This window comes from Pseudorasbora parva, chromosome 7, assembly GCF_024679245.1.
Source record: "Pseudorasbora parva isolate DD20220531a chromosome 7, ASM2467924v1, whole genome shotgun sequence".
Classification (NCBI taxonomy): domain Eukaryota; kingdom Metazoa; phylum Chordata; class Actinopteri; order Cypriniformes; family Gobionidae; genus Pseudorasbora; species Pseudorasbora parva.
Window position 1 is genome coordinate 28,764,104 of NC_090178.1, and position 25,652 is coordinate 28,789,755.

At 39.6% G+C, this 25,652-nt stretch overlaps 1 protein-coding gene across 7 annotated transcripts in view; it reads right to left on the reverse strand.

The window, feature by feature from the left end:
- Window positions 1-25,652, reverse strand: part of LOC137083203 (glutamate receptor ionotropic, NMDA 2D) — a 175,493-nt gene that overhangs the window by 48,551 nt on the left and 101,290 nt on the right. For 5 of the 7 annotated variants that reach the window (XM_067448971.1, XM_067448972.1, XM_067448970.1 and 2 more), the window contains exons 2-4: window positions 5,189-5,521; window positions 4,742-4,948; window positions 2,838-3,104 (exon numbers count right to left, since the gene is read on the reverse strand). In XM_067448971.1, the coding sequence (XP_067305072.1) occupies window positions 2,838-3,104; window positions 4,742-4,948; window positions 5,189-5,521 (807 nt within the window). Of the gene's footprint in view, window positions 1-2,837; window positions 3,105-4,741; window positions 4,969-5,188; window positions 5,522-20,736; window positions 20,755-25,652 lie in introns of those variants that run through there. The other 2 variants (XM_067448974.1, XM_067448975.1) reach the window with 2 other exon arrangements.

A 25,652-nucleotide genomic window follows, 5' to 3' on the forward strand; every position in this document is an offset into this window, starting at 1 on the left:
TAAAGGACAATACTGGTCAATATATCTGATTAATCAAATAACTTATCATCGAACTAAATATCAAAAGAGCTAAATGTATTTGGACTTATTTCAGGGAAACATGTAACAGACAGAAATGTCTAATTACTTTACAGGAGAGGAGCAGCTTTGGAGTAATGGTGCTGGGACATTCGTTAATGAAGACAGACAGATACTGGATGGAAAGAGAAGGAGAGAAAGAAAAAGGGAAGAAAGGAGACTAGCACAATCTGGGAAGGAGAGAGAGAAAGGAAGAAAAGAACAGAAACTGAGAGAGGGGCTAAATATTTCACCTTTACAATACATGAGAGAGAAAAAAACCAAGAGAGAAAAAGACTGCAAAAAAAGAAAAAAAGGGCAAAAGAGAACCAGGAAAAGACCAAGAGAATGAATCAGAGAAAAAAATATATAGAATCAAACCTGTATCTAAAGTCACCAGACCTGAACAAAACTTAAATTAAGTGATGAAATTATTATGTTTATGTTCTCTCTATGTTTATGATAAATTAAGTGAAATATCAGGCATAATGACATGGGTCTGACATAGGTATTACAAGGAGAGGGTGAAATATGAGGACATTGGCCATGTCCCCACTTTTCAAAAGGCTTATAAATCATACTTATCAAGGCTTATCAATCATTATAGGATGATTTTTGTTTTTTGAGAAAGTAAAAATGCAGAAGGTTTCCTGTGAGGTTTTGGGGCAGGGGTAGTGTGTTTTTTGTGTGTCTGTGTGTGTTGGGGTAGGTTTAGGGGCAGGAGCAGTGTAGGGGGGTATAAAATACGTTTTTTACACTTTAAAAACCATTACGCCTATGGAAAACGTGCAAAAACAAAAACAAACTTGTGTGTGTGCTTATGTAGATTATACAGTATATCCTAAAGTAGGGGTGTGCGAAAATCACGGTATGAGTAAAATCATAATCACCCTAATGCATATATAACATTATAAAAAGGACAGGGAGAGCAGGGAGCAGGTGGAGGAAAGTCTAGAGAGTTGATTGGAGGTTTGCTCTGGAGAGAAGCGGAATGAAGGTTAGTTGCAGCAAGACCGAATACATGTGTGAAAGAGAGAGAACCAAGTGGAACAGTGAGGTAACAGGGAGAAGAGGTAAAGAAAGTGCAGGATTTTAAGTACTTAGGGTCAACAGTCCGGAGCAATGGGGAGTGTGGAAAAGAGGTGAAGAAGCATGTGCAGGCAGGTTGGAATGGGTGGAGAAATGTGTCAGGTCTGTTGTGTGATAAAAGAGTACCAGCAAGAATGAAAGGAAAGGTGTACAGGACAGTAGTGAGACCAGCGATGTTGTATGGTTTGGAGACAGTTGCACTGAGGAAAAGACAGGAGGAAGAGCTAGAGGTAGCAGAGCTGCAGAGCTGTTGAGGTTCTCTTTGGGAGTGACGAGGATGGATAGGATCAGGAATGAGTACATCAGAGGGACAGCACATGTGAGATGTTTTGGAGACAAAGTTAGAGAGGCCAGATTGAGATAGTTTGGACATGTTCAGAGGAGGGAGAGTGAATATATTGGTAAAAGGATGCTGAGGTTAGAGCTGCCAGGCAGCTCTGGATGTAGATGGATGTAGTGAAGGAGGACATGAAGGTAGTCGGTTTGAGAGAAGAAGATACAGAGGATAGGACTAGATGGAGGCAGATGATTCGCTGTGGCGACCCCTGAAGGGAACAGCCGAAAGAAGAAGAAGATAAAAAGGACAGGCCTGGTCCTGGCTTCTGATCGTCAACAGAACGTTCCACCCATGCTAAAATCCACACATTAAGCACAAAACATCAAGTTCATCACATCACTGCACAACTCTCTTTTTGTTGCATCACAACATTCTGATATGTCAGGGACTATATCTTTTAGCAGAAGGATGCAGCTTGATGAATTATCTTAATAAAATAATGTTTTATTTTTAATATTCAGTAACTGTTTTGCAATAAGACACACAATGCCATGCTGCATTGTTAAAAAATTCATAACTGTATATTAATATTAATACATCACTCAAAATATATTTTTAGATATAGAAAATATATAGAGAGATGAGAAACCAATAACAATGTTGTGCTGCTTATTAAGTGAGAAGCCAATAACTGTTAAATTCTAGAACCAATTCTAGAATTCCATGCCAAATAAGATTCTTATTTCTCATTAAGATTCTTAAAATAAAAATCACAATAATCTCGCAAATAAAATTAAACTAAATTGTCCTGATTATAATCAAAAAGTTTTGCTCACACAGCAAACTGCAGTACTATAATAAAAAATCCCTACTAAAACATTTCTATCACCATCATGCTACTTATTCAACTATGTTACTTTCTGTGTATAAAATGCATACTTTATGTATGTGTGCAATATTTATTTTGGTATGTGTGTGAATGTGAGTGTGTGTAATTGAGCAGAAGCACTGCAGACTGAATCTAATGCATACGGCACCGCCACAGGCTCTGTGTTATATTAACACTGACATCAGTGTACTGGGACCCACAAGGCACAATAACACCCTCTAACACACACATACACAGAACAATAACAGCCTGGAGCCAGGGGGAGACAGAGGACAACCTGCGACACACATACACACACATACGCATTACACAAATATAGGTAGAGATGGGAAAGAGAATGAGAGGGGAACGGAGAAAGGACGGTGAGAGGTCACAGAAAGATGGTGGAGTAAACAGCCAAAAGAAATAGTCAAATAAATGGTTAAGGACAGGAAGTGATGTCAGGTGGTGGGAGGAAGAGTAAGCGAATGATTAAATGAGTGAATGATTAAGTGAGACATAAATGCAATGACCTTCCCTCTCTACCTGTGCTTCATTCTCTTTCAGCAACCGTCGTGCTCGTGCTCCTCCTGGGTCATCGGTTAAATTCAACATCACTATGCTCTTCTTCTCCCAGCCAATGAATGACCCGTCGGTCAGGCCTTCCACCACCGACAGGAAGTCCTGGTAGCCATGGTGACGTGTGGACACCACCGAGAAGGCCGTCCAATCGTACTCCTCCAGCACCTCAAAGATCACCTCCAATTGGAGAGCGGTGGAAGAGCTGAACTGCAGGAAGATTGAACCGGTCTCCTGCAGAGTAATTAAGAAGGTAAACGGCTACATTTCCCAAGACTTAGGACCGTGGATTCATTCCTTGCGTAAGGCATCATGGGAACTACATTTCTCATGAACTGTTTCAAATGTAACATTCTCTAATCGTAACAGCAGACAGAGCTGGTATTCTGCAGTGCAATTAAGGGGGGAAAATAACTACATTTCCTGTGACTGAAGACTATTTATTGCCTCCATAAAGCATCATAGGAATTCAATTTCTTATAAAGAGTTCCTGAGACATGCAGCCACGGTAGGAACAGGAGGGAGGTACTTCAGTGACTCTAATCATCACCGGAGTACTTTGCACAGATTTAAATTTAATTTGCAATGCAATGGAGTGTACGTGTAGCTACGTGTAGGAGAGTGTAGGATTCCATGCAACATTATCAAAAGGATTCAATATCATGTCTCCAAAGTTAATAATAAAACATCTGTCAATGATGAAAAAATGTCTTTTTGCTTTCATACTGTGCTAAAGAGAACATGTTATAAAAGTCGAGACGAGCAACTGAAATTGCGAAACCCAGACCGCAGCACTTCAGAGAACACAAGAGAGAGAGAAAAAGAGCAGACCATATGGCCTGCAGCAGTAATGCATGACCCTTGGCCTTGCTATTTATCCAAATGGATGTTAGTAATGCCATCCCTTCCTACAGTTATCGGTGTGCCCCGATCAGGCCCCGACAGAGACGATGGCAGCCCTATCTCTGTCCGTTTAACACACCTCCTCAGGCGGTACCATTAACAAACAATGCCCTTATAGCACTGCAGCAAGCCAAACACTATCTAGCAAGTGTTAGAGCTCATTAACACCAAGAGCTTGCAGAGAGATGTTTGTGAGGAATTTCCACAGTCCAAAGAAACAATATAGTTTTAAGAAAAAATAGCGCAGTCAAATAATTCAGTGTATCTAAAACAGCATCTGAGACTGTTCAAACTGGTCTGTTCAGAGAAATCCTCAATGGACCAGTTTTATTGTGCTATTAAATGGCATAGACAGTACAGTTAATCAGGAAAAAACACTATTCATTTCAAGACAGCTAAACTTCAGAATGAGAATCAATCACTGGCTGGGTTCAATCGTTTTTAATAGGCATTTGACTTAGCATTTGCTGACACCAGCAGTGTTACAGGAAATACTTCAAAAAGGACAAGCTTAAGTCTGTAGACTTTAGATCTGTATTTAAAATCGTTCATTTAGTTGGCACCAGTCTATAAGATTTGCTGTGATATCCAAGGTTGAAAAAATGAGGTTAAGTCAAAATAATTTAATTCAGATTATGGAATCATTGTGAATAATCACTAGTTGCTTTCTAATTTGAATGCACTTACTGTAATTGAGCAAAATCAAATTTAAAGTTGTGGTCACAGTGGCAAAATTTTGCAGCCAAAATAAAGGTTTACTGTCAATAGTGTAGCAATGCATGAAGCACCACTCACACAGACTCACTCACTTTCAAACCAAGCAGCTTTTTGCTTGCATGATCAACTTGAACATGCGTGAAATCTGATCGGGGGAACTCCTAATCTTGTGGATTCCTTTAGAAATTAATGGATTTCAGGAATTTCGTTGAGCAAATGTGAACGTATCTTAATTCTGTAAACAGCCATACCTGTGGTACCCTGCCCAGACCCGCTCCCCCTCCCACAGCAACGATGGGGAGGCCGGTCTGGGCCGAAACGAACTCCAACATGGGGGCCAGGGGGCCGGAAGCCAGCGGGAGGGGTCTCTCATCTTCATACACGAGTCCCTGAAGGGGTCTGGCTGCCAGAAGGTCACACAGCTGAGAGAGCAGTGTCCTGGGACTGCTGTCATTCACCTGTAGTCAATTCACATTCACTTCACATTCATGTTCACATTCACACCACATTGACTTCTGTAGTTATGAATTAATGATTAAGTGCCCATAATTTTACTCTACTTTTGTGTTCACACTTCAGTTTAAAATTACCAAAGTGTTCAGGAATTCTAGGTTACTCTAAATGTAAAAAATCACAATCTGTCTCCACCCTGAAAGCAATCAATTCCGTTCCAGTTGCATGACCTCTTTCAGACTGACCTGAAGCCAGATTACATTTGCTGATCCCCATTGGGTGACGACACTCTCACCAAAGCTGCTGTGCACACGTCCGAAACCTGGGTACGGCACCCTACCCGCAGCTGCCGCCGCCCCTGCTTCCCCTTGTTGAATGGTCGAGCCCGCGTGGATCACTGCGATGTTGAAGTGCATCGATGCCACCGGGTCCCGTTCACGCTCTCGGGGCCGGAGCAAGAGATGAGGGGAGGAGCTAGTCTGACCCGCCCATTCTACCAGGGCCAACAGCAGAGACAGCGTGGGTACTGTGACCATGGCAACAAACATGGAGGCCAAACGAGAGGGCACAAAGAAAGCCTAAGTGAAACCAGAAAGGGAAAAGCAAGAGAGAAACTGCAATTAAAATAAAATTGTAAATTCAATATATTGCATATAATAAAAAAAAAAAACTTGAGAGATAAAGAAAATTTTTATTATTAGAATGAGAGAAAGAAAGTGAAGTAGAACAAGAAAGATGGCAAGAAAGTAAGAGAACAGACAAAAGGATGGAAGAAAATGAAATGGGCTTTATTCAGGCCACAGGCTGAAATGGAGAAACACAGGAGGAAAGCAAACAGAGAGAGAGAGAGGGTAATTGATAGAGTGATAGAGAGAAACTGCATGTACAGGTTTAGCTGTTCGTGTGAAGGTCTAAATGTCCTAGTGAAAACGTCTTGTGAGAGCATCTGAAGTGGACTTCGCCATTTGGAGGGCTTACTGATCAGCCAAATCATGTTTTACCTCAAAGGGTTAGTTCACCCAAAAATGTAAATGTAAAAATTTGCTCAAACTTGTGTTGCCCCAAACCCACATGCGACTTTAGTTCATCTTTTGAACACAAATTAAGTTACTTTTAATTAAATCTGTGCCAGTTTTGTACTCTCCACTGACAGCTACACAATTAACACTATTTTGACACTACAAAAAGTTCATAAAGACATTGTAAAACGCATCCATATGAACTGAGTGGTTTAGTCCAAATTTTCTGAAGAGACACAATCGCTTTATATTATTAACTGATCAGCAAACATAAACGGAAGCTCAATCGAACTTGCTTGACCCACGAGAACAAACCTCATTGGTTCTCACATGACACAAGCTAGTCATGTGTGCATACACACACACACACACACACACACACACACACACACATACGAAGCATCATCACATCATAGACACTTTATTCGTTCCGGTTAAATCACAAAATAAAATGTACACAAATGAGTCCCTGCTCTTGATGCAGAGTCACTGGTGAACACCTTTGGTTTTAATTTGAGAAAAAAACCTATTACGATGGTGAATACAAAACGAAAATCGAACCTCAGACAGGCTCGTCAGACAAATGCTCTACCACTTGACCACGCTCTAACAATCTCAGGACTGACAATACTGTATTATGCTATAGTTAGAAGATTTAAGATGAAACTGTGACGTTAAACATGACTTCCCCCACTCACCCACGTTTTAATAAAGTTACACCACTCTATTGCATCACGGATAACTTTTGATTCACTATACATTCATGCTGTTTACATTATATGCACTTATGTGCCAATTGCCAACAAAAAACAGACATTTGATGCAGATTTACTCACCACTTATAAAATCGTTGTCACCGAAAATGTCAGGAACACACTTGAAAAACAAACTGCATCCACTGTTCCTTTAAAGGGATCCCCTGGTGTTGAGACTTGTATGGCTTAATATAACATAAATGATGTCTCTTACTGAATTATGTAGTAGAAAACCCATGAAAGATTTACATTATTTAAAAAATCGATTTTATATTTGGACCATGGGTGGCGCCATCTTGTTTGCGTTCTAGGTTGATGACGTAGAATGGTTGCACTCCTCAATCAGCTGGCGTTTCCGTAGCTATTTTTACCACAACACAACTCGAAAATTGTTTCAGAGTTAACCAAAACCAATGAATTGCTTTGTAATTGTACTTAAAACACACTCAAACATACATGTGCACACAAACTCTCTCTCTCACAGACTCACACACATCCCCAATAGATCGGCGCGAACACACACCCACACACACGCACTGTGTGCGCGCATACATAACCCTCAATCACTATTCCCTGTGTTGATATCATAGATAGACTGTTGATATGCAGTAGATTAACTGTAATGCCTAATGTAACCAGCAGAGGGAACTATCTAGGACCATGGGAAAGGGTAACGTGAGGAAGAGAGGTAGGATGTTTTGATGATGATGCATGGGATTGGTTTGTGCATTAAAGTTTGAGCACAAGCTCAGTGAATTAACCTCAATCTTTAAACTTTCAATTTTTAAGACACAAATAACATTCCCTACTTTTGTTCACTAATACAACTTGAAGGAGTGAATGAAGACGAGTGCGTGAAGTCGGAAAGCTGTTTGTAAATCGACTGTACACTCGTTATTGCGGTGCAACGTGAGACTGAATGACTGCACTCAAACATGTCCACTATGGTGTCGGACAACACTACAAATGGCCGTCCCTTCAAATAATGCCCTATTTCAGGGTATAGGGGGTCGATTTCAGATTCAGCCCGTCGTGGAGACTGAGCAGCCCAACATCTCGATTGAGACAGCGCAGTCTGTCAGGCGTGTGTGCGCGCCTGCCGATCTGTTTGTGACTTGTGTAGGTGAGTTTGTTTGCACATGTATGTTTGAGTGTGTTTTAAGTACAATTACAAAGCAATTCATTGGTTTTGTTTAACTCTGAAACAATTTTCGAGTTGCGTTGTGGTAAAAATAGCTACGGGTAACGCCAGCTGATTGCTGAGTGCAACCACTCTACGTCATCAACCTAGAACGCAAACAAGATGGCGCCGCCCATGGTCCAAATATAAAATAGATTTTTTAAAATAATGTAGATCTTTCATGGGTTTTCTACTACATATTTCAGTAAGAGACATCGTTTATGGTATATTAAGCCATACAAGTCTCAACACCAGGGGATCCCTTTAATGCTGGGTTCTTTAGGAAGCAGAACAAGGTTATATTTCCCTCACAACCAAAAACACACTACTTTAGTGACATAAAAAAATCCTTTTTAACTTGCTTTACCCGAACGTTGTGTGTGCTTTCTTCTGCTCTGTTTGGTGTGTGCATGCGCTTTTCCTGGAGAAGTGTACATACAAAGATTTTACGCGCTTTAAGACTTCTTACAGGACCATACGGGAAAATCATTTTCTGAAACTTGTGTATTTTTGGCACAGAAATAAATAATGGTAAATAATGCCGCAAACACCAGTAAATTGACGAGTGCAAACCTTAGTAAATCACCTTGTATAATTTAAATACATTTTGTATCTTAAAAGGGCAGCCGCAATAAGGTCAGCTACAAAAATAACTGTCAACGCCTTTTCAGCACTATTTTTTTCACTTCGTGTCTTTAGTAAACCCTCACCATTTTTTAACGGCAAAAGAAGGTTTGTGCTGACACAAACTCTAAGTAAATCTGGCCCTTAATGTGTGAATTGCATTTTAACATACGTTTGAATACATTATTAGATGCACAAAAAATGAGCATGTCATTGACCAAAATTAGTACGAAACTACAGCGTCTATGAGAGGTCCTCATTAATAAGCTTCTAAGGTCTCTCTGTGTGTGTACTAATAAAAAACAGCCAAGGAATAAATTGTGCCTACTGTAAGGTAAATGATTAATAACAAACATTAAAATATAAACACTCACATAAATACTTCATACCCACACTCACATACCAACATCAACGAACACGTGCACCAATAAAAAGATTTAGAGAGTTAGTGCAGCTGATATATAAGAAAGTGTCTCCATGCTATCTTACTCTCCTCCTTTCTATCTCAGTCACACACACACACAATACAAGCAAATCATTTTCAATTTACTTTTGTGGCAGCCTCCTCCTGCCTGCTCCTCTCTGTTTCATGACTTCAGGTGCTAATGCAATTGCTTGGAATCACCAGGCTCTCTGACATAATATTCCCTCTCTCCCAATTCTGTCACCACTCTGGGTTTGTTCTCTTTTTGTTGCATTCTCTTTCTCCCTCTGCTATATTTATCCATCTCTAAGCCTGTTGGTCTGTTGACCCTGATAAGTCCTTCAGATGAATGAGAGAAAGAATTAAGAGGCCAAAGACGAAGAAGAAATGAGAAGAATATGGGTGGGATGGAGACAGAGAGAGAGAAAGAGGGAGACAAGCAGACATTGGACTTCTGTTTTGCTGGAAGAGGTAAATATAGTCCTAATGACTAAGATGTGGACAAAGATGAGGAGGAGGGGGAGATAGAGGGAGTGTAGAAAAAGAAAGAGGGATAAAATATGGAGGAATAGAGGAAAGGAGAGAAATATTGATTACTGGGGTATGTGTACGTGTTTGGCCTGAACAAACACGCTGGCAATCCTCCAGTTTTGACAGACAAGGGACAGTATGTGTGTGCGTGTTTGAAAGGTTGGTGGGGGGAGGGGGTGGAAGGTACGAAAGAGCTCAAGACCACATTCCACAACAGCATATTACTGTTTTTGAGTCACTTCAAATTAACCTGGAGTAATCATAGCCTGGGCTTGCCATTTGGGATCCAACTGTGCTAATGTTGTGCAAAAGCAGCAATTTACTGCCGCTTCCACAGGTTGCATTATACAGTGGGAGACGTGGGAAGTGCACATGCAGTCCTGAATTCATCAAAGAGAGCCAAAAAACTCAACAATATATCATCCACAAAGGAAGGGACATGTGCTTCGTTGTTGCTTACAGACCCCCGGGCGATTCTAAAATACTACAGAGTACATTACTATAACGGCGCCATATAAATTTACATAAATCTCTAGTGTCCCTGACTGGTTTATTAAATATGCTGTGAATGCTATTTTAAAAGACATGTTCAGTTCAGTTATTTACAGTGAAGATTCCCCTACCATTGTTGTCGTCCCCTCACCCCCCACCCCCCACCCCCTGAAAGAATAACAAAAATTATTTGTCATTATGGTCAACAATAAGGGCTGCCCAATGGCCCGGTGCCAGCGTGAAAGACACTCGGGCCAGCTGCTGCAACTGTCACATGCCCGCTCGGGCCAGTGCTCCATCTTCATGGAAGTTTATCATTTGCACATTTTTAAGCCTTGCCAATTTAAATACTCAAGCAGACATAGACGAGTAAATTTACTGTTATCACCAGACCAAGCTCGATCTTTCAACATTAGTCTGGGGAGTCTGCTCTGTATTTTCTACTACACAAGAGGCGTGATCAACGGGCATAATTCAAATGACTCTGAACGCAATTGGATAGTCCTTCAACCAGACCAACTATCCAGGTGACGTACTTTGCAGAGCCGTCAAACAGTATGGCTTTGGTGGCCGCAATATTCAACGTACACAAAAAGCGGCTTGCCGTCTCTTCTCTATCGTCATCGTGTTAAACCTGCCAATAGCTCGCCAGGTGGATAAGCCAGTGATTTGTGATTAGTCCTCATAGACTTGTAACAGAAGAAGGATAAAAACCATTGCAGCTTTCCAGCTTGAGCTGAAAGGCGAAATCAAATCGACGGCAGATCGTGCTGGGTTTACCTAGTCCATGCGAAAGTGTCTCTCAGTTTGGTACTCGCAAAGTGCAGCAACACACATTAAGCACAGCCACGTGTCTCACAGCGTCACACAAAATCATTGTGTCTCACAGTATCAAAATGCCTGTCTTTGCCAGTCACCGCCAGTGTTTTTGGTCATTTTCACAAGTTTCATAGCCCACAGAATATCGGAACATGCAATATATCAAAAGAAAGAACAGACCTTCAGTTTTATTCTAGCTTAAAATTTTATTTTTTAAAACAATGTGAATGTTGCAAGTTTCATGAAAAAGTAACATTTTGAGTATTAAGCTGAGAAAACGGCATTTATGTAAAAGACTGCGTCTGGATCAGATTCAGATTGATGATCAAAACACAGATGGAGGTGATTGAGTCAACGCACTCAAAGCTTCTCGTCCTGAGTCGACATTTCATTCCGTAACATTAGGCCGTTTTGATTTATATGCAGTTGAAATGTTGAGCATCGGGTTATTTTACATATGCATCTGCTTAGTGCTTACATTACACTGTAAAAATAAAAAAAAATGAGGAAATTTGTGCAAATTGATCATTTCATATTGGCCCAATAAATTACTTTCAAATAAGTATCCCCATGCAAAAAGATGCATTGTACTAATCATAGCTTAAGGTCATCACTCAAAATTAAAATTGTATATTCATCGAACATATTTAATTGTGCTCAGTAAATCTATGAAGTTGAAGTGAAAAATCCATTTTGGATGAACAAGTCAAACCCTATGTCCGAGAAACTGTATACATATGCACAAAATGCGCCAGAGGAAAACCGTTAGTGTGGACTGTGGAGAATGGAGATTTCAAATGTGGATGTGCGATAACCAGCCTGTGCTGAAGACCGAGACAAACATTCCCAAGAGAATAGAGATATTCATCGTCACAAGACGTTGGTGAGTATTGAGCACAGAAATTATTCTCCAGCGTTGCTTTAAGACCCGATATGAAGTTTAAAAGAGATTTTGTAGAATCACGAATTCATGCATTCATTGGTTTCATGAGGGCGTTCTCTGTTACCACATTATCTAATGGTAGCCAGATGTCTTATTTCACTCATGTCTTAAAATAATATGTAATAAGTAAATTAAGTCATTTGTGTGATACTGCATGTGCGCCATGCGACCGTTGAACAGGGTGACAGATTGCCGTCGGCCTCTTACAGGGCTTATTGCCTTTTAATGTCAAACACGTCAAGTTTGTTTCTTATTCGTCAATTCATTCGTCTCATCCTTATTATATAATGTAGTAACGCCAGATGTGACTTTGTCATTTTTTATTTTAAATTGCAGATTTTTAACATATGCAGTGCTGCGTTTTCTTCACTACACTAATGCCTCCTGTTAGAAGACTTCTTGAATGTATTCAGAATTTTTTCCTTATCGTCCATATCACCAAATATCATGTGCTGGAATTGACTTCTTAACAAAATAATGTGATAAACTGTCAACCATGTTGTCAACTATATTTACGTATTTAGTAATTTTTTGTATTTTGGGACAGTGAGAAATACACAATTGTTACTACAATTTAAAATATTTAATTGGACCAACCTCATAGTTTCACTTTAAAACATTTCTCCAATTTAAATTTTTTAGATGTGATTTAGAATTAGATGTGACTGATCACATCTAAAAATTGAAGCTGGGCAAATTTAATTTCGGTGAATTAAATTGTATCAATTTACAGAAAATAAATTGGCCAAATGAAAAATTCACTAGAAAATTTTAAATTGGAGAGGCCTAAATCTTTTTACAGTGTTGGTAAAATATTTATATCTGCATATAATAGATTAACCTAAAAGTTATACAGTCAAGACCAGATGTCTTTTTTTTTTTGACAATATTTACCAGCTTTCCATGTTTCCACTGTTATACAGTAGGGACTAATATTGCGTATCTCCTTAACGAGTACAGAAGCAAAGAAGCAGAAAAGAGCAATATCATACACAAAAAAATTTCAGGCCTGTCCAATTCAGTGACCGATCATCACATCTAAATTTTTCAATTGACCAAATTGAATTTCTGTGAATTGAATTTTATCAATTGTGCTAACAGTTTGTTAACATGGGCTCAATTAGGAATAATATGTTGAGCCAATGGAAAAAAATACTTTTATGCAGACTATAACTGTAACGCACACAGTGGAGGAGAATAACAGTCAACTAGGCCTACTTTGAATATTAAAGGGTTACTTCAGCGATTAGCATATGGCTTTGTATCAGTAGAACCCCTGGAGTATATTCAAATAATTGTGCTTTCCCCCTCTCATATCCCCCTGAGACAAGAGATTTATACATTTTATTTCTGGAAAAATGCGTCCTATGATGCAAATTGATGATATTTGCATCATAGGAGGAATGTTGTCACACACTTCAGCAATGCCGTATGTTTACCAGCCGCTGCCTTCTCAGATTGGATTGGCTGTATTAAAACGCCGCGCTCCGTTGAGTTTGGAAAGTTTTTGTAATCATCAGAATATCTCTTCTCCTGTCTGTGAAAATGTCCAGATTTTTAAATCTTCTTGTGGACACACAATTTAGGTGGAGTTTATTCAACTTGCTATAGTACATTGAAAATATACACAACCGGAAATAATTGAGATGTATTTTAAAACGGAAATGCGTCACGTAGCTCAGTGCAAGTAGTCCATTGAGAATGAAAGGGGCAAAGTCACTATAGCTTCCAGTAACAGCCGTCAACGCGTTCATGAGAGAGTCGTGTAGTGTAAGCTTAGGTGAGCTCTCACAGTTCAAATAAATAGGGCAGAGCAACAAACACAAGCACCTCCAACATTTCTCTTTAAAAATTCTCGTTTTAGACTTCTCTGTCTTTCTGTATCCTTTGCGCTTCCGTGTTCATCAATATGACATGCGGTGGGTTAGAGTTCACTCTTCCGTCAGAACTAGACTCGCGTACAGACTCGTGTTAAAAAACACATCACTTCACTTCAGAAGGCCTTTATTAACCCCTGGAGCAGTGTGGATTACTTTTATAATGGACGGCTTTTGGGCTTTTTTTTTTTTTTACCATTCACTCCCATTTTAAGGCATGGATATTTGTTTAATATAACTCTGATTGTGTTTGATTGAAAGAAGAAAGGCATATACACCATATATAGCATATAAATATATGGTGTATATGGGCATATAAACTGACCATTTATGCAGACAATGTATGCGGTCATGTTATGTAAATGCTTTAACCCGTTTTTCTTTATCAGAGACATAAATGGCTTGAGCATAAACAAGCCGACGCAGCTATATTTTTGCCAATGCACTCAAATTCGCCAGCATGTAAACACCTTAACTTGTTTATTGAAGTATGCATGTCTGCCTATGACAGGAAAGCGTCCTTACTGAGGATTTAAGCACATCTAGCCTGAGCAAGTGTTTCGCTATAGGGGAAAATATATTGCATCATTGCAACTCTTTCTTGTCCCAAGAAATTATAAAAACATGTCTTAATCTCGTGCTGAAGTAGAAGTAGTACAGTCAAAATGGCAAATCCATAATTGCATGAGGAGAATGAGTCCAAACAAGTTTCCAGCTGACATTTTGGAATATTGGGTTTTTAACACTTTAGTTTAACATCAACTCACACAATGATGATACTTGCAGTACACCAATGATTACACTTTGGTGTCACTACCAGGGAATAACCTGATAATAAAGTCTTTAATAAAGTCTTGTAAAGATGGTACACATGTAAATGTACCCATTGATTTTTATTGTTTGAAAAAAAGCACAATCTTCATTAAACTGTTTTTTTTTTTTTGGTCACAGTTATGGTCAACACCGTTATAGTGCAACATCCCGATAAGAACGATGCCAACAGCTCCGTGCCCCTCCTACCCCCCCAAAAAACCCACAACAAATGGACAACAGAATGCTCAAGACATGAGATAGACTGTATTCACAAACACTGGCTGGATCTGGGGCCATATGCATTGACAGCTCGTGATCATTATGGCTGAGCCCATGGCTGCACTGACTGTGAGAATGCTCCCCTTTACTGCACGGCTGTAAACACAGCTCGTAAAATGCTTCGCATGCACCGTGATGACCGACGCTATCGAAAGCACTTTAGCTGACAAACGACCACGTCATCCATCAACCTTCCACACGGGCGCAGATCCTTGTCACAATAACAAAACCCATGCTGCACTGCACAAAAACATTACTACACTATTTAGATACTACGAGTATGTTGAACGTATTTTACGGAGACGCTGCTGTATCAATATAAAGAAGTGAGTTTAATCTAGTCCCACTCCAAGATTTCTTCCTCAAGAGTAATCTTAAATCACAAGACAATAGCCGTTTTATCTTGCTCCTTTACCAGATTTTCACCCTCAATCTCAGCAGACTAAGAAAAAACAAGCTGTTTCCCCTAATTCTCTCATCAGCATTAAACAACATGTGGCTTATTATGCCCTTTCCATTCTGTAAAGTGTTTGTATCACGTCATAAAAATGTAAACAGAAAATACTAAAACATTGTGCAAACCTCTCCACCAGTTGGTGAAACCTTCACATCTTCAGCAACTTGGTTGGTAAACTGAGTAGCCAAGAAGTTGCAGCCGATAAGTAAAAGGTTGTAGGTTTGAATCCCACAAGGAGCAATTTATGAACTATTATCATTGTGCCCTTGGGCAAGACACTTAACCTTAGGTTGCTCCAGGGGGATTTTCCTTGTATTAAGTCTTCTCTTTGGATAAAAGTGTCAAGTAAATGATAAAATAGCAAAAGTGCTTCCAGCATTTTTTTCTTTCAAATACAACACTGTTAGGCCCTGACAGAGGTCTATGAGAAAGAGTACAGTAAATACACTCCTGGGGACTCGTCTCCAAAGCTTCACATTTCTGCAATACACAAAACGCATTTCTCATTTGGCTTGATTCCCATCTTTTTCAAATTTAGTTCTAACACAATATAATTCATGATATGTTTGAGAAAAGAAATTTAGCTGTTCCAAAACGCAGTGATCTGCCTTGCAGTCTACATAGGCACCTCCGTGCACCGTACAAATAGCGTTCCTCAAACACTGAGCATGGGAGACTCAAATTGATTTCAATACGGGCAGCGTGAGTGGAGTGATTGAATAATCTAATTTGGCTGTTGACCTTTAATATGACATGCTACACTCCATCCGAATGTATTTTAAACAGAACTGGCTAATTATTTTATAATTGTTAGATGAGCAGCTTTAATGACTTTTAATATTTAAAAGACAACATAGAATATTTGTACTTTTAAAAAAAAAAATTGTCACACCACTAGACCATTTAAAAAATTTATAAAGGTGCCCTGGAATGAAAAATTGAATTAACCATGGCGTAGTTAAATAACAAGAGTTCAGTACATGGACATCAGATACAGTCTTAAACACCATTATTTCCTCCTTAGTAAATATTGTTTGTGAAAAAACACCCCAGAAAAACAGGCGATTTTCAGGCGAATGTCAACTGTGACGCAATCGCTGGGGATCATTAATATGTACGCCCCCAACATTTGTATATGGCAGCGCATGCGTCACGCGAGGATAGTGAAAATGGCAGATCATGGAAATAGATGTTATGTTCCAGGCTGTGCAGGGGACGTGGGGACTTCCCACTGAACAAAACTGTCAACAGGCGTGTTTATCTATAACCAGAAACTGCAAAAAATTAATTAAAAGTTGTTCGTTTGCTCAGCCCATTTCACCACGGACAGTTTTTCTAACCTGGACAATAGCAGGCTTCACTCAGCGTCTGATACTGGAGAAGCGGCAATTCAAACTATATTGACTGTCAGACAGAATTATAATTTAGTCTATAGGCTATTTTCATCAACAATACATAACTGAGGATCTAACGTTTACCATGGCAATTTTGTAATGCTTAAATATCGCTCATTTGATCCTTCTAGCTAACGTCATCACCACCACTTTAGTTGAAACAGTAGTAATTTGACAAGGCATTGGCAATTTGTAAAATAAAAAAATAAAAAAACATATTTGTGCACTAATGTTACCCAGTTCGCTGTTTAGAGTTTGTGATTCAAAGTGAAGAAGCTATCATTGTAAAAAATCAAACGGTGACACATTACAGTGATTAAAATGTTTTTAAAGTGCTAAAAACAAAGTTGTGACTGCTGACATATATATGTTAACATGTAAAGTTAATGTTATATGCTAGTTCACATGTAGGCTGAAGTTATAGTATTGACGTTACGTTCAGGTCTTACTGAAAATAAAGACTAAACTCACCATTCAAAAGTGTCCATTTCCAATCTCAAAACAATTGGTTGTTCCTCAAAATCTTTATCTTTGTCAGAAACAGGATCAAACATAAGGTTGGATGCATAATCTCTCCATGATTGACAGTATACTGTAAATGTGTTCTGTCATAGAAATGAGACGACAGTGAAACAGCCAATCAGAGCCAAACTCAACATTAATATTCATGACTCTTCCAAATAAGGCAAAAACAGATCATTAAATCGTAGGGAAAATATCTGGGGTTGTAAATGGACCTATAAAACCATATCTGGACAATTTGAACCCTTAAATAAGTCACATACCCTTTCAGAGAACAATTTAACATATTGTTTCAACTCATTCTAGGGCATCTTTAAAAACATTACAATAAACCTTAATAAAAAGTAAGCAAATATGTACTTTATCTTAGAAATCAACTTATTTTACCTTAAATCTTGATATTGATTAAAAGGTTCACATTATAAACATCATGCATCAACCACCCAATAAGGTTAAATATACACTGAACAAAATTATAAATGCAACACTTTGGATTCTCAAAGATCTATGTACACAAAAGGCCTATTTCTATCAAATTTTGTTCACAAATCTGTCTAAATCTGAGCACCTCCTTGCCGAGATAATCCATCAACCTCACAGGTGTGTGTGGTACATCAAGATGCTGATTAGACAGCATGATTATTGCACAGGTGTGTGCACAATAAAAGGCCACTCTAAAATGTGCAGTTTTACTGTAGTGGGGTTTTACTGTAACATATAGACACTTAACATTTAATTTTATTAGATGATTTAATTGCATTTCAAAGATTTTACTTTCAATAAAACATTTGCAACTGTTTCAGTGTTTCACAAAGCCTCGGTCTGTCCATCACTACTGTAAGCATGTAAGATATGCTGCTGACATGCATAGACAGACATAGGGCCTACATCCTGTAGCAGATCTAGGCAGATAGATCTGCAGAAGGTGGATGGTTCAGGACTGCTCCTGGACTAGTGTAAAGCAAAAACTGAACCATACTATTTATAAGCTGAGAAAACTCTCTTTAGCAGAATCAGCAAAGGCCAATCAGCTTGAGCCATTACTTTATGTAGTAATGGTGAGATGGCTTGTGAGAGCTACGATTTTATCCGTCAAATCTTCATTAACCGACAGAAGCTTCAATGTAAACAAGCTAGCCGGACCCTTCAACCACTGCACTCACATTCTTTGCATCTCCATACAATGTAAAAAAAATATGGACGTAGTGTCCGTGACGTAAGGTGCAGTTTTGAAGTGTAAAATAGAGACGAGCTGACCATTGCCATCTTGGCAACGCGTCATCACGCATCATGGCCGGATAACAGAACATGGGAAAAGAGGTGGGGTGTAGGCGGAGCTGAGGTGACGAGATGATTAAAGCCTAGTTCACACTGCCCGATTTTTGCCCCGATTTTGAGTTGCCAACAGGTTTTGTGAAATCGCCGACAAATGCTCGAGATCATAGGCAAATCGGTGCTCGTGCACACGAGTGACAAACACGCAGTGTAAATAATCAAAGACACAATCAGAGAGAATCGCCGATGAGTCGCCGACGCCGGTGAGATATTTGGCATGCTAAATCTGGACCTGTCTGCGATTCCAACTCCTGCTGTGTGAACTGCGTTCTGACCGAGAATTACATCGGCGATGACCGACAGCCAATGAGAGAGTGAGATACAGGGCAGCGGGAGGTTCAAGGAGGAGTTATAGAGCAGAATTTCAGTATTTTAATATATATATTTATAATTCTATCAAACAGAAACAAAGGCCAAACATTTGCACATCCAGCCACAGCAGCAGCAGCACATTACAAAATCGTTTATTTACCTCAAACTGTCTTTGCAGAACATAATCCTGGCTCCCTCTGTCTCTCCAACAATTTCTTCCGCCATAATCTTTTTTCTTTTTCTCCACAAATCAGCGCACATAAAATTTGAAGCAAACTTTGTGCAGTTTATCATTTTTAATAACAATTCCAAGTTTTGTGCAAGAACTCCAGTCTGACGCACGTGTGATCTCGCATTTTTTACTTGTCAAATCGCATGTGTAGTTGGGAAACGTAGTTTGCGCACTGGAGAGAGTTGTCGGCGATTCTTCCTCTTGTTCAGTCATGCAGTGTGAACACAGCAGTGACTGAATGATGGACAGGGACCCTCAGACCGGGAATGATAGCTCAGTGACCTGACGAGTTTGAAAATCGTGCAGTCTGAACCAGGCTTAACAGGCAGCGGATAAATGGCTATCCACCTGTCAAACAAAGTGGACATGCCCTTAATTATGCAGAACTTTAAGGCTTTATATAATGTAAAAGAATGAGTTATAAAAAATTCACCCCCCTCACAGTTGTCATGAAGGGCAAAATTAGCCGTATAGACAAAACCCACAATTTGTACCAGGCTGTAAACATGTTTTTTTTTTCTGCTGTAAAGTTGGGCATTTTAACATGGGGCTCAATGAGATTCTGCTCCCTTTTGGAGCCTGTCCCTAATGGCCAGTCGATGAATTGCAGTCTAAGTTACTTCCTTATTGGCTACAAAAGACACCGTGGGAGGTTGCCGCTTGCATGAAACGCATTTGAGTGGTGCATAGAACACAAAACTGACGGGAGCCGCTGTGGTGGAGAGCAGTGACTTGATCTAAAACCTTCAGATGAAACACAGCTCGTAAGTTACCGAAAGCAAAACTACAAACAAAACCTCTTTGGCAGAGCTGCTCTCTCGCGCTGTATGTCGTGACAGACAACTAGTTGTCCAGTGAGCTTCCGTTCACACAGCATGGGTTTTCAGAGAATTCTTTAATACTTTAAAGAAAATGGATACTGTATGTAAATCAATTGGTCATACCCTCAGAATAAATCCTTAGAAATATTAATGGAGGTGAGCGCTAGTTTCGACAACATCGAAAAATCATGTTAAATTACATGTTGTACAGACTTTGAAACCACAGTGCGCAAGCTTAGAATAAAAAGTCAGTTATTGTTCATTGGTGAGGATGGCCACAAATAGATTATCACAAATAGATAAGGCTAGTTATCGTTCTTAATATTTGTTAACATCAAGGATGACAACGCTAACAATATTATTACAATATTGCAATTATAACAACAGCCTTATTGTCACTGTCAATTATCACATTTTTCGAATCAGTGGCCTATTTAAATGCGATTGTCAATCCAGAAACTTTGCATTGTACTTAGCAGCATGAAAAACTTAACTTGTATTCAGATTGTGAATGGGTAATAAACAGCAAGCAAGAGAAGAGTCTTCCCTTTATAATCATTTAGGCGGACAATTTCTAGAGAGCAAGCTCAATGAATTCTAAACTCTCACAAAAACTCCTGTAAGGCCGCATGTACACCAAAGCGTTTTTAGCCAGCTGAAAACGCTAGGCGCTCTGCTGAAAACGCCTCGCTGTGAGCGATTGAGAGCGTTTTGGCAGGCAGCATTTTTTTCAGTTGAGACTCTCTGCTTGTTATGATACGGACGACCAGTAAAAAACGCTAAGTGCTCAGTGCTTGAGCGTGAAATACTCGCCCAGCACCTTGTTGCACTCCAGGCGTTCTAAAAACGTAGCGCTCCCATTGAAAACAATTGAAAACGGCAGCCAGCTGCATGAAAAAACGCTTTGGTGGACACACGGCCTAAGAATAAAAAAAACAATAAAACTGTTATACAACGAGCTAACCTTTTATTGGTTATAATGAAAGAGTGTAACCCAGGCATCCTGGCCAAATTTGCCCACTGGCCCCTGTCAATCATGGCATCCTTATAATCCCCATATCCTGATTGGCTTCATCACTCTTTCTCCTCTCCACCAATCAGCTGGTGTGTGGTGAGCGTTCTGGCGCAATATGGCTGCCGTCATATCATCCAGGTGGGTGCTGCACATTGGTGGTGGTTGAGGAGATTCCCCCTTCTATGTAAAGCGCTTTGGGTGCCTAGAAAAGCGCTATATAAATGTAATGAATTATTATTATTATGTGCTCAACAGATATGACTGAAAGCGTTCATATCTGGTGCTCGGTTCTGCAGAAATGCTGGTACCATCAACTTTTTTAAAGTACCAAATGGTACCGGTAGCACCAGTATGTTTGACAACCCCATTCCCTACTGTATAGTATTCAAAAAACAGGTGTAAAGTACTCAGGTTACCTACTAATTCCAACAAAATTCTGGAGTGCGCATTTGATGGACATTTTACAATCCCATTGAGGTCACAGGAAAAGAGTCATGAAAGGCACAAATGCAAAACCATAGGTCACATGTTGCCAAGCCAACATGGCGGGTCTGGATTTCATTCATACTTCATACATTCATAGTACATAGAACAGATGCATAAAGTTCTTCATTAAATGAACCAACTCAGAATGCAATTTCGGACAGAGTAGGTTTTGGAATAGCATTTGTGTCTACGTCAAATAAACTAAATACCTAAATAGATGAAAAAAGAACAGCCAGTTGACAAAGACTTTTTTGGAGTCCTGAAATCTTACGAATCTTGATAATGGTCTTAAATAAAAACCATTCCACTTTCCTTCATTGTGACTTTAAACCAGCACAACATTCACTGTCAGAAATAGCAGGTCCTCGATGGCAGCCTCTTTCTCATTATCTCGTAATTTATTTCACTGATGAAGGCAGGAAGCGGAGATGTTTGAAACAGCAGCCACATCTGAACAAATAAACAAGAACAACATTATAGAAAAAAACTCTCAGTGTGAATCATTTTTCTCAATTCATTCTGGAAAACCTGAGAGCTGAAATGAGAAATTTGTGAGCTGGCCTTTCCACACAGCCCTCTATGCAGCATTTTTGCTCACTTTCTCTCTCACACTCACTCACTCACATTTTCCCACTCTCCTTCTGCCTTCTGTTCAGAGGGCCTGAACTGCTTTAAAGGTTGAAGAACACTATGTTCTTGTGTAGCGTGCCAGCCGATCACACCGTGCTTCTGCTTCAAACATGCACATCGTGGTTATGCTGAAACGATTCAATTCAACAAGCTCCTATGTCCCCATTCACAAAACAAAGAAACACCTATGAATCCTCTCATTCATAAATCAGCACCCTAATAACTTCCATTCACTAAAAACAACCCCCATGGCCTCAATTAGCATAACAAGCTAAGCCAAAGACATTAATTTGCCCAATTTATCCATGCTGAGAAAACAAGTTTCCCGTCCATAAGGAAAGAACAATTTCACAATTTATTCTACAAAAAATAGATCCCCTGCAATTCATTCACTGCATTTACAAAAGAAAGATTCTCCTAATTCACCTTGCTTTTTTTAAAAAGAAATCACAGGACTTCCTTACCCTCTATTTTTTAAAAACAGTCCCTCAAACAACATCATGCCATGTATCTGCCTCAAGCAGAGTGGAGCACGAGCGGAGTGGTTATATTTTCTCCGGAGCGGTGAGAGCCTTTCTGAAGATTCCGCTCCACTCGCTCAGTCCGCTTGCTCATCCCACAATGACATTTGTGACAGGCAGGTTCGGAAATATGTGAAATAAATAGGGTTCCCCCGAACTAAGGTTTTTTTCTAGTCATCGAGTAGATGTTTATTTAAGCCATTAGTTAACTAATCTCTAGTGTTGTAGTACTCGAGACCGGTCTTGGTCTTGAGACCGGTCTTAAGACCATTTTTTGAAGGTCTTGGTCTTGTCTCGGTCTCAGACCTAGAGGACTCAGGATTTTAAGACCAGTTAAGACCTCAACTGCAAGGATAATAACTAAATTGCTGGTGCATTGTCTGATTTAACATCATTAATGTGATTTGATGTAAAACTGTTTAAAATGCAATCAATAACTTTGCTGTAATGTGATTTATCTCAAAAGCAATGCAGCATTGTCTCAAACATGTATATAAATTACCAAAAAGTTCTGATATGTAGTTTTTTTTATATAGCATAGAATATAATTAAGCCATATCACAAGAGCCAGAGAGCTGTTTGCATGAATATAAGCGTGATAGCAAATGATATTGATTCATACAAAAGCTCAAAAAACAAGAATTTAATATTAAATGACAAATTTTAAACTGTATCTTTACTAATTTCGGCATTGTTTCGTTATTAAATGAATCAGCTGCTTTGAACAAATCGGTTGAATAAATGATTCTGTGAATATTAAATAATGTTAATGCTATAATGTTAAATTAATCTTAACATTATTTTTGAAGATGTAATTGTACTAATTCAGATGAAACTTCTGTGCCATTAATTTTATTGTCAGTGGTTAGACTGGTAACAGTGCTATAGTGTCTTATTATTCTAATTACATATACAGTGCCTTGCGAAAGTATTCGGCCCCGTTGAACTTTGTGACCTTTTGCCACATTTCAGGCTTCAAACATAAAGATATAAAACTGTGATTTTTTTGTGAAGAAGTAACAACAAGTGGGACAAAATCATGAAGTGGAATGAAATTTATTGGATATTGCAAACTTTTTAAACAAATCAAAAACTGAAAAATTGGGCGTGCAAAATTATTCGGCCCCTTTACTTTCAAGTGCAGCAAACTCTCTCCAGAAGTTCAGTGAGGATCTCTGAATGATCTAATGTTGACCTAAATGACTAATGATAATGATAAATAGAAATAGAATCAACCTGTGAGTAATCAAGTCTCTGTATCAATGCACCTGCACTGTGATAGGCTCAGAGGTCCGTTTAAAGCGCAGAGAGCATCATGAAGAACAAGGAACACACCAGGCAGGTCCGAGATACTGTTGTGGAGAAGTTTAAAGTTGGATTTGGATACAAAAAGATTTCCCAAGTTTTAAACATCCCAAGGAGCACTGTGCAAGCGATAATATTGAAATGGAAGGAGTATCAGACCACTGCAAATCTACCAAGACCTGGCCGTCCCTCTAAACTTTCAGCTCATACAAGGAGAAGACTGATCAGAGATGCAGCCAAGAGGCCCATGATCACTCTGGATGAACTGCAGAGATCTACGGCTGAGGTGGGAGACTCTGTCCATAGGACAACAATCAGTCGTATACTGCACAAATCTGGTCTTTATGGAAGAGTGGTAAGAAGAAAGCCATTTCTTAAAGATATCCATAAAAAGTGTCGTTTAAAGTTTGCCACAAGCCACCTGGGAGACACACCAAAATAGGGGTGTCCATGGTTAACCGATTGACCGATTAACTGTTAAAAATTGCGTAACCGAGTGAAACATTTTGCTCGGTTAAGTGGCGTCAATGACGTGCCTTGAATTTAGTTGTAATATATGTTTGCACCCCTATAGACCGCCAGAGCGCTCCCAGACATTTGTAGTATCCATAGGGTTAGGGTAGTATCCACAAGAAGAAGTCATGACCAGCTTTCTAAGCGGGCAAAGAAAGCGTGGGAGCACTTTAAAAATGAGAGTGACGGGGCGAAATGCAAGTATTGCAATGCAGTGCTTACCGCATTTTTCAGGCTATAAGTTGCTCCGGAGTATGAGTCGCATCAGTCAAAATATGCGTCATGAAGAGGAAAATAACATACGTCGCACTGGACTAAAAGTCGCATTAGGGCAGAAGCAGAGCGCGAGCCGCGCGCGCTGTGCATAACGGATCAGAAGAAAGAACGTTTGAAGTGAGAAACTTGTGAATGACTAGAGAAAAGCAGACGTTACTTTAATTGTAATGAAGAAAACAAAAAAGCTGATCACGGACTGAAAGCAAGATGGCCAGAGCTGAAGGGACGAGTCCACAGATGCTTGAACTCTCTGCCGGGAGAGGCTCATCAGCCGCGCGAGTCAAACGCTGAGTCTGTGTGAATCATTCTCGGCTGCATATTTTACTAACGTTACATGCTCTAATCGTGCAGGCGGCCACTCGCATTGCTCGTGAACTGGAGCGCATCTCATCCTAATTTAACGAAACTCAGCGTACGCCTCGCAGACATGAAATAGATCTTAAGAAACTTGAAATGTCTTTTCACAATTTAAAACGAAAAGAAATAGGCTACTCTCTGATTGTGTAATCTATGATGTGCATTTCTCTCTATAGGCGCGTTCACTACGGAAATGGTGGTCGTCAAATTAATAAGCTAAAAATAACCCTGACGCACACTATGGTTAACCGAGTATTTACCGCTAAGGGCCTCGGTTAACGGTTAATGAAAAACTTGAAAACGTGCAGCCCTACACCAAACATGTGGAAGAAGGTGCGCTCTGGTCAGATGAAACCAAAATTGAACTTTTTGGCAACAATGCAAAACGTTATGTTTGGCTTAAAAGCCACACAGCTCATCACCCTGAACACACCATCTCCACTGTCAAACATGGTGGTGGCAGCATCATGGTTTGGGCCTGCTTTTCTTCAGCAGGGACAGGGAAGATGGTTAAAATTGATGGGAAGATGGATGGAGCCAAATACAGGACCATTCACAGTTTTATATCTTTATGTTTGAAGCCTGAAATGTGGCAAAAGGTCGCAAAGTTCAAGGGGGCCGAATACTTTCACAAGGCACTGTATTAACTAAATATAAGTAATTTCTCAAATAGTAGATATGAATCTTTTAGATGAATTTAAGGAGTGCTGGCAGGGTCGGCCCTGACCAATTTGCTGCCCTAGGCAAGATTTTACTTGGTGCCCCTTGTATCAAGGT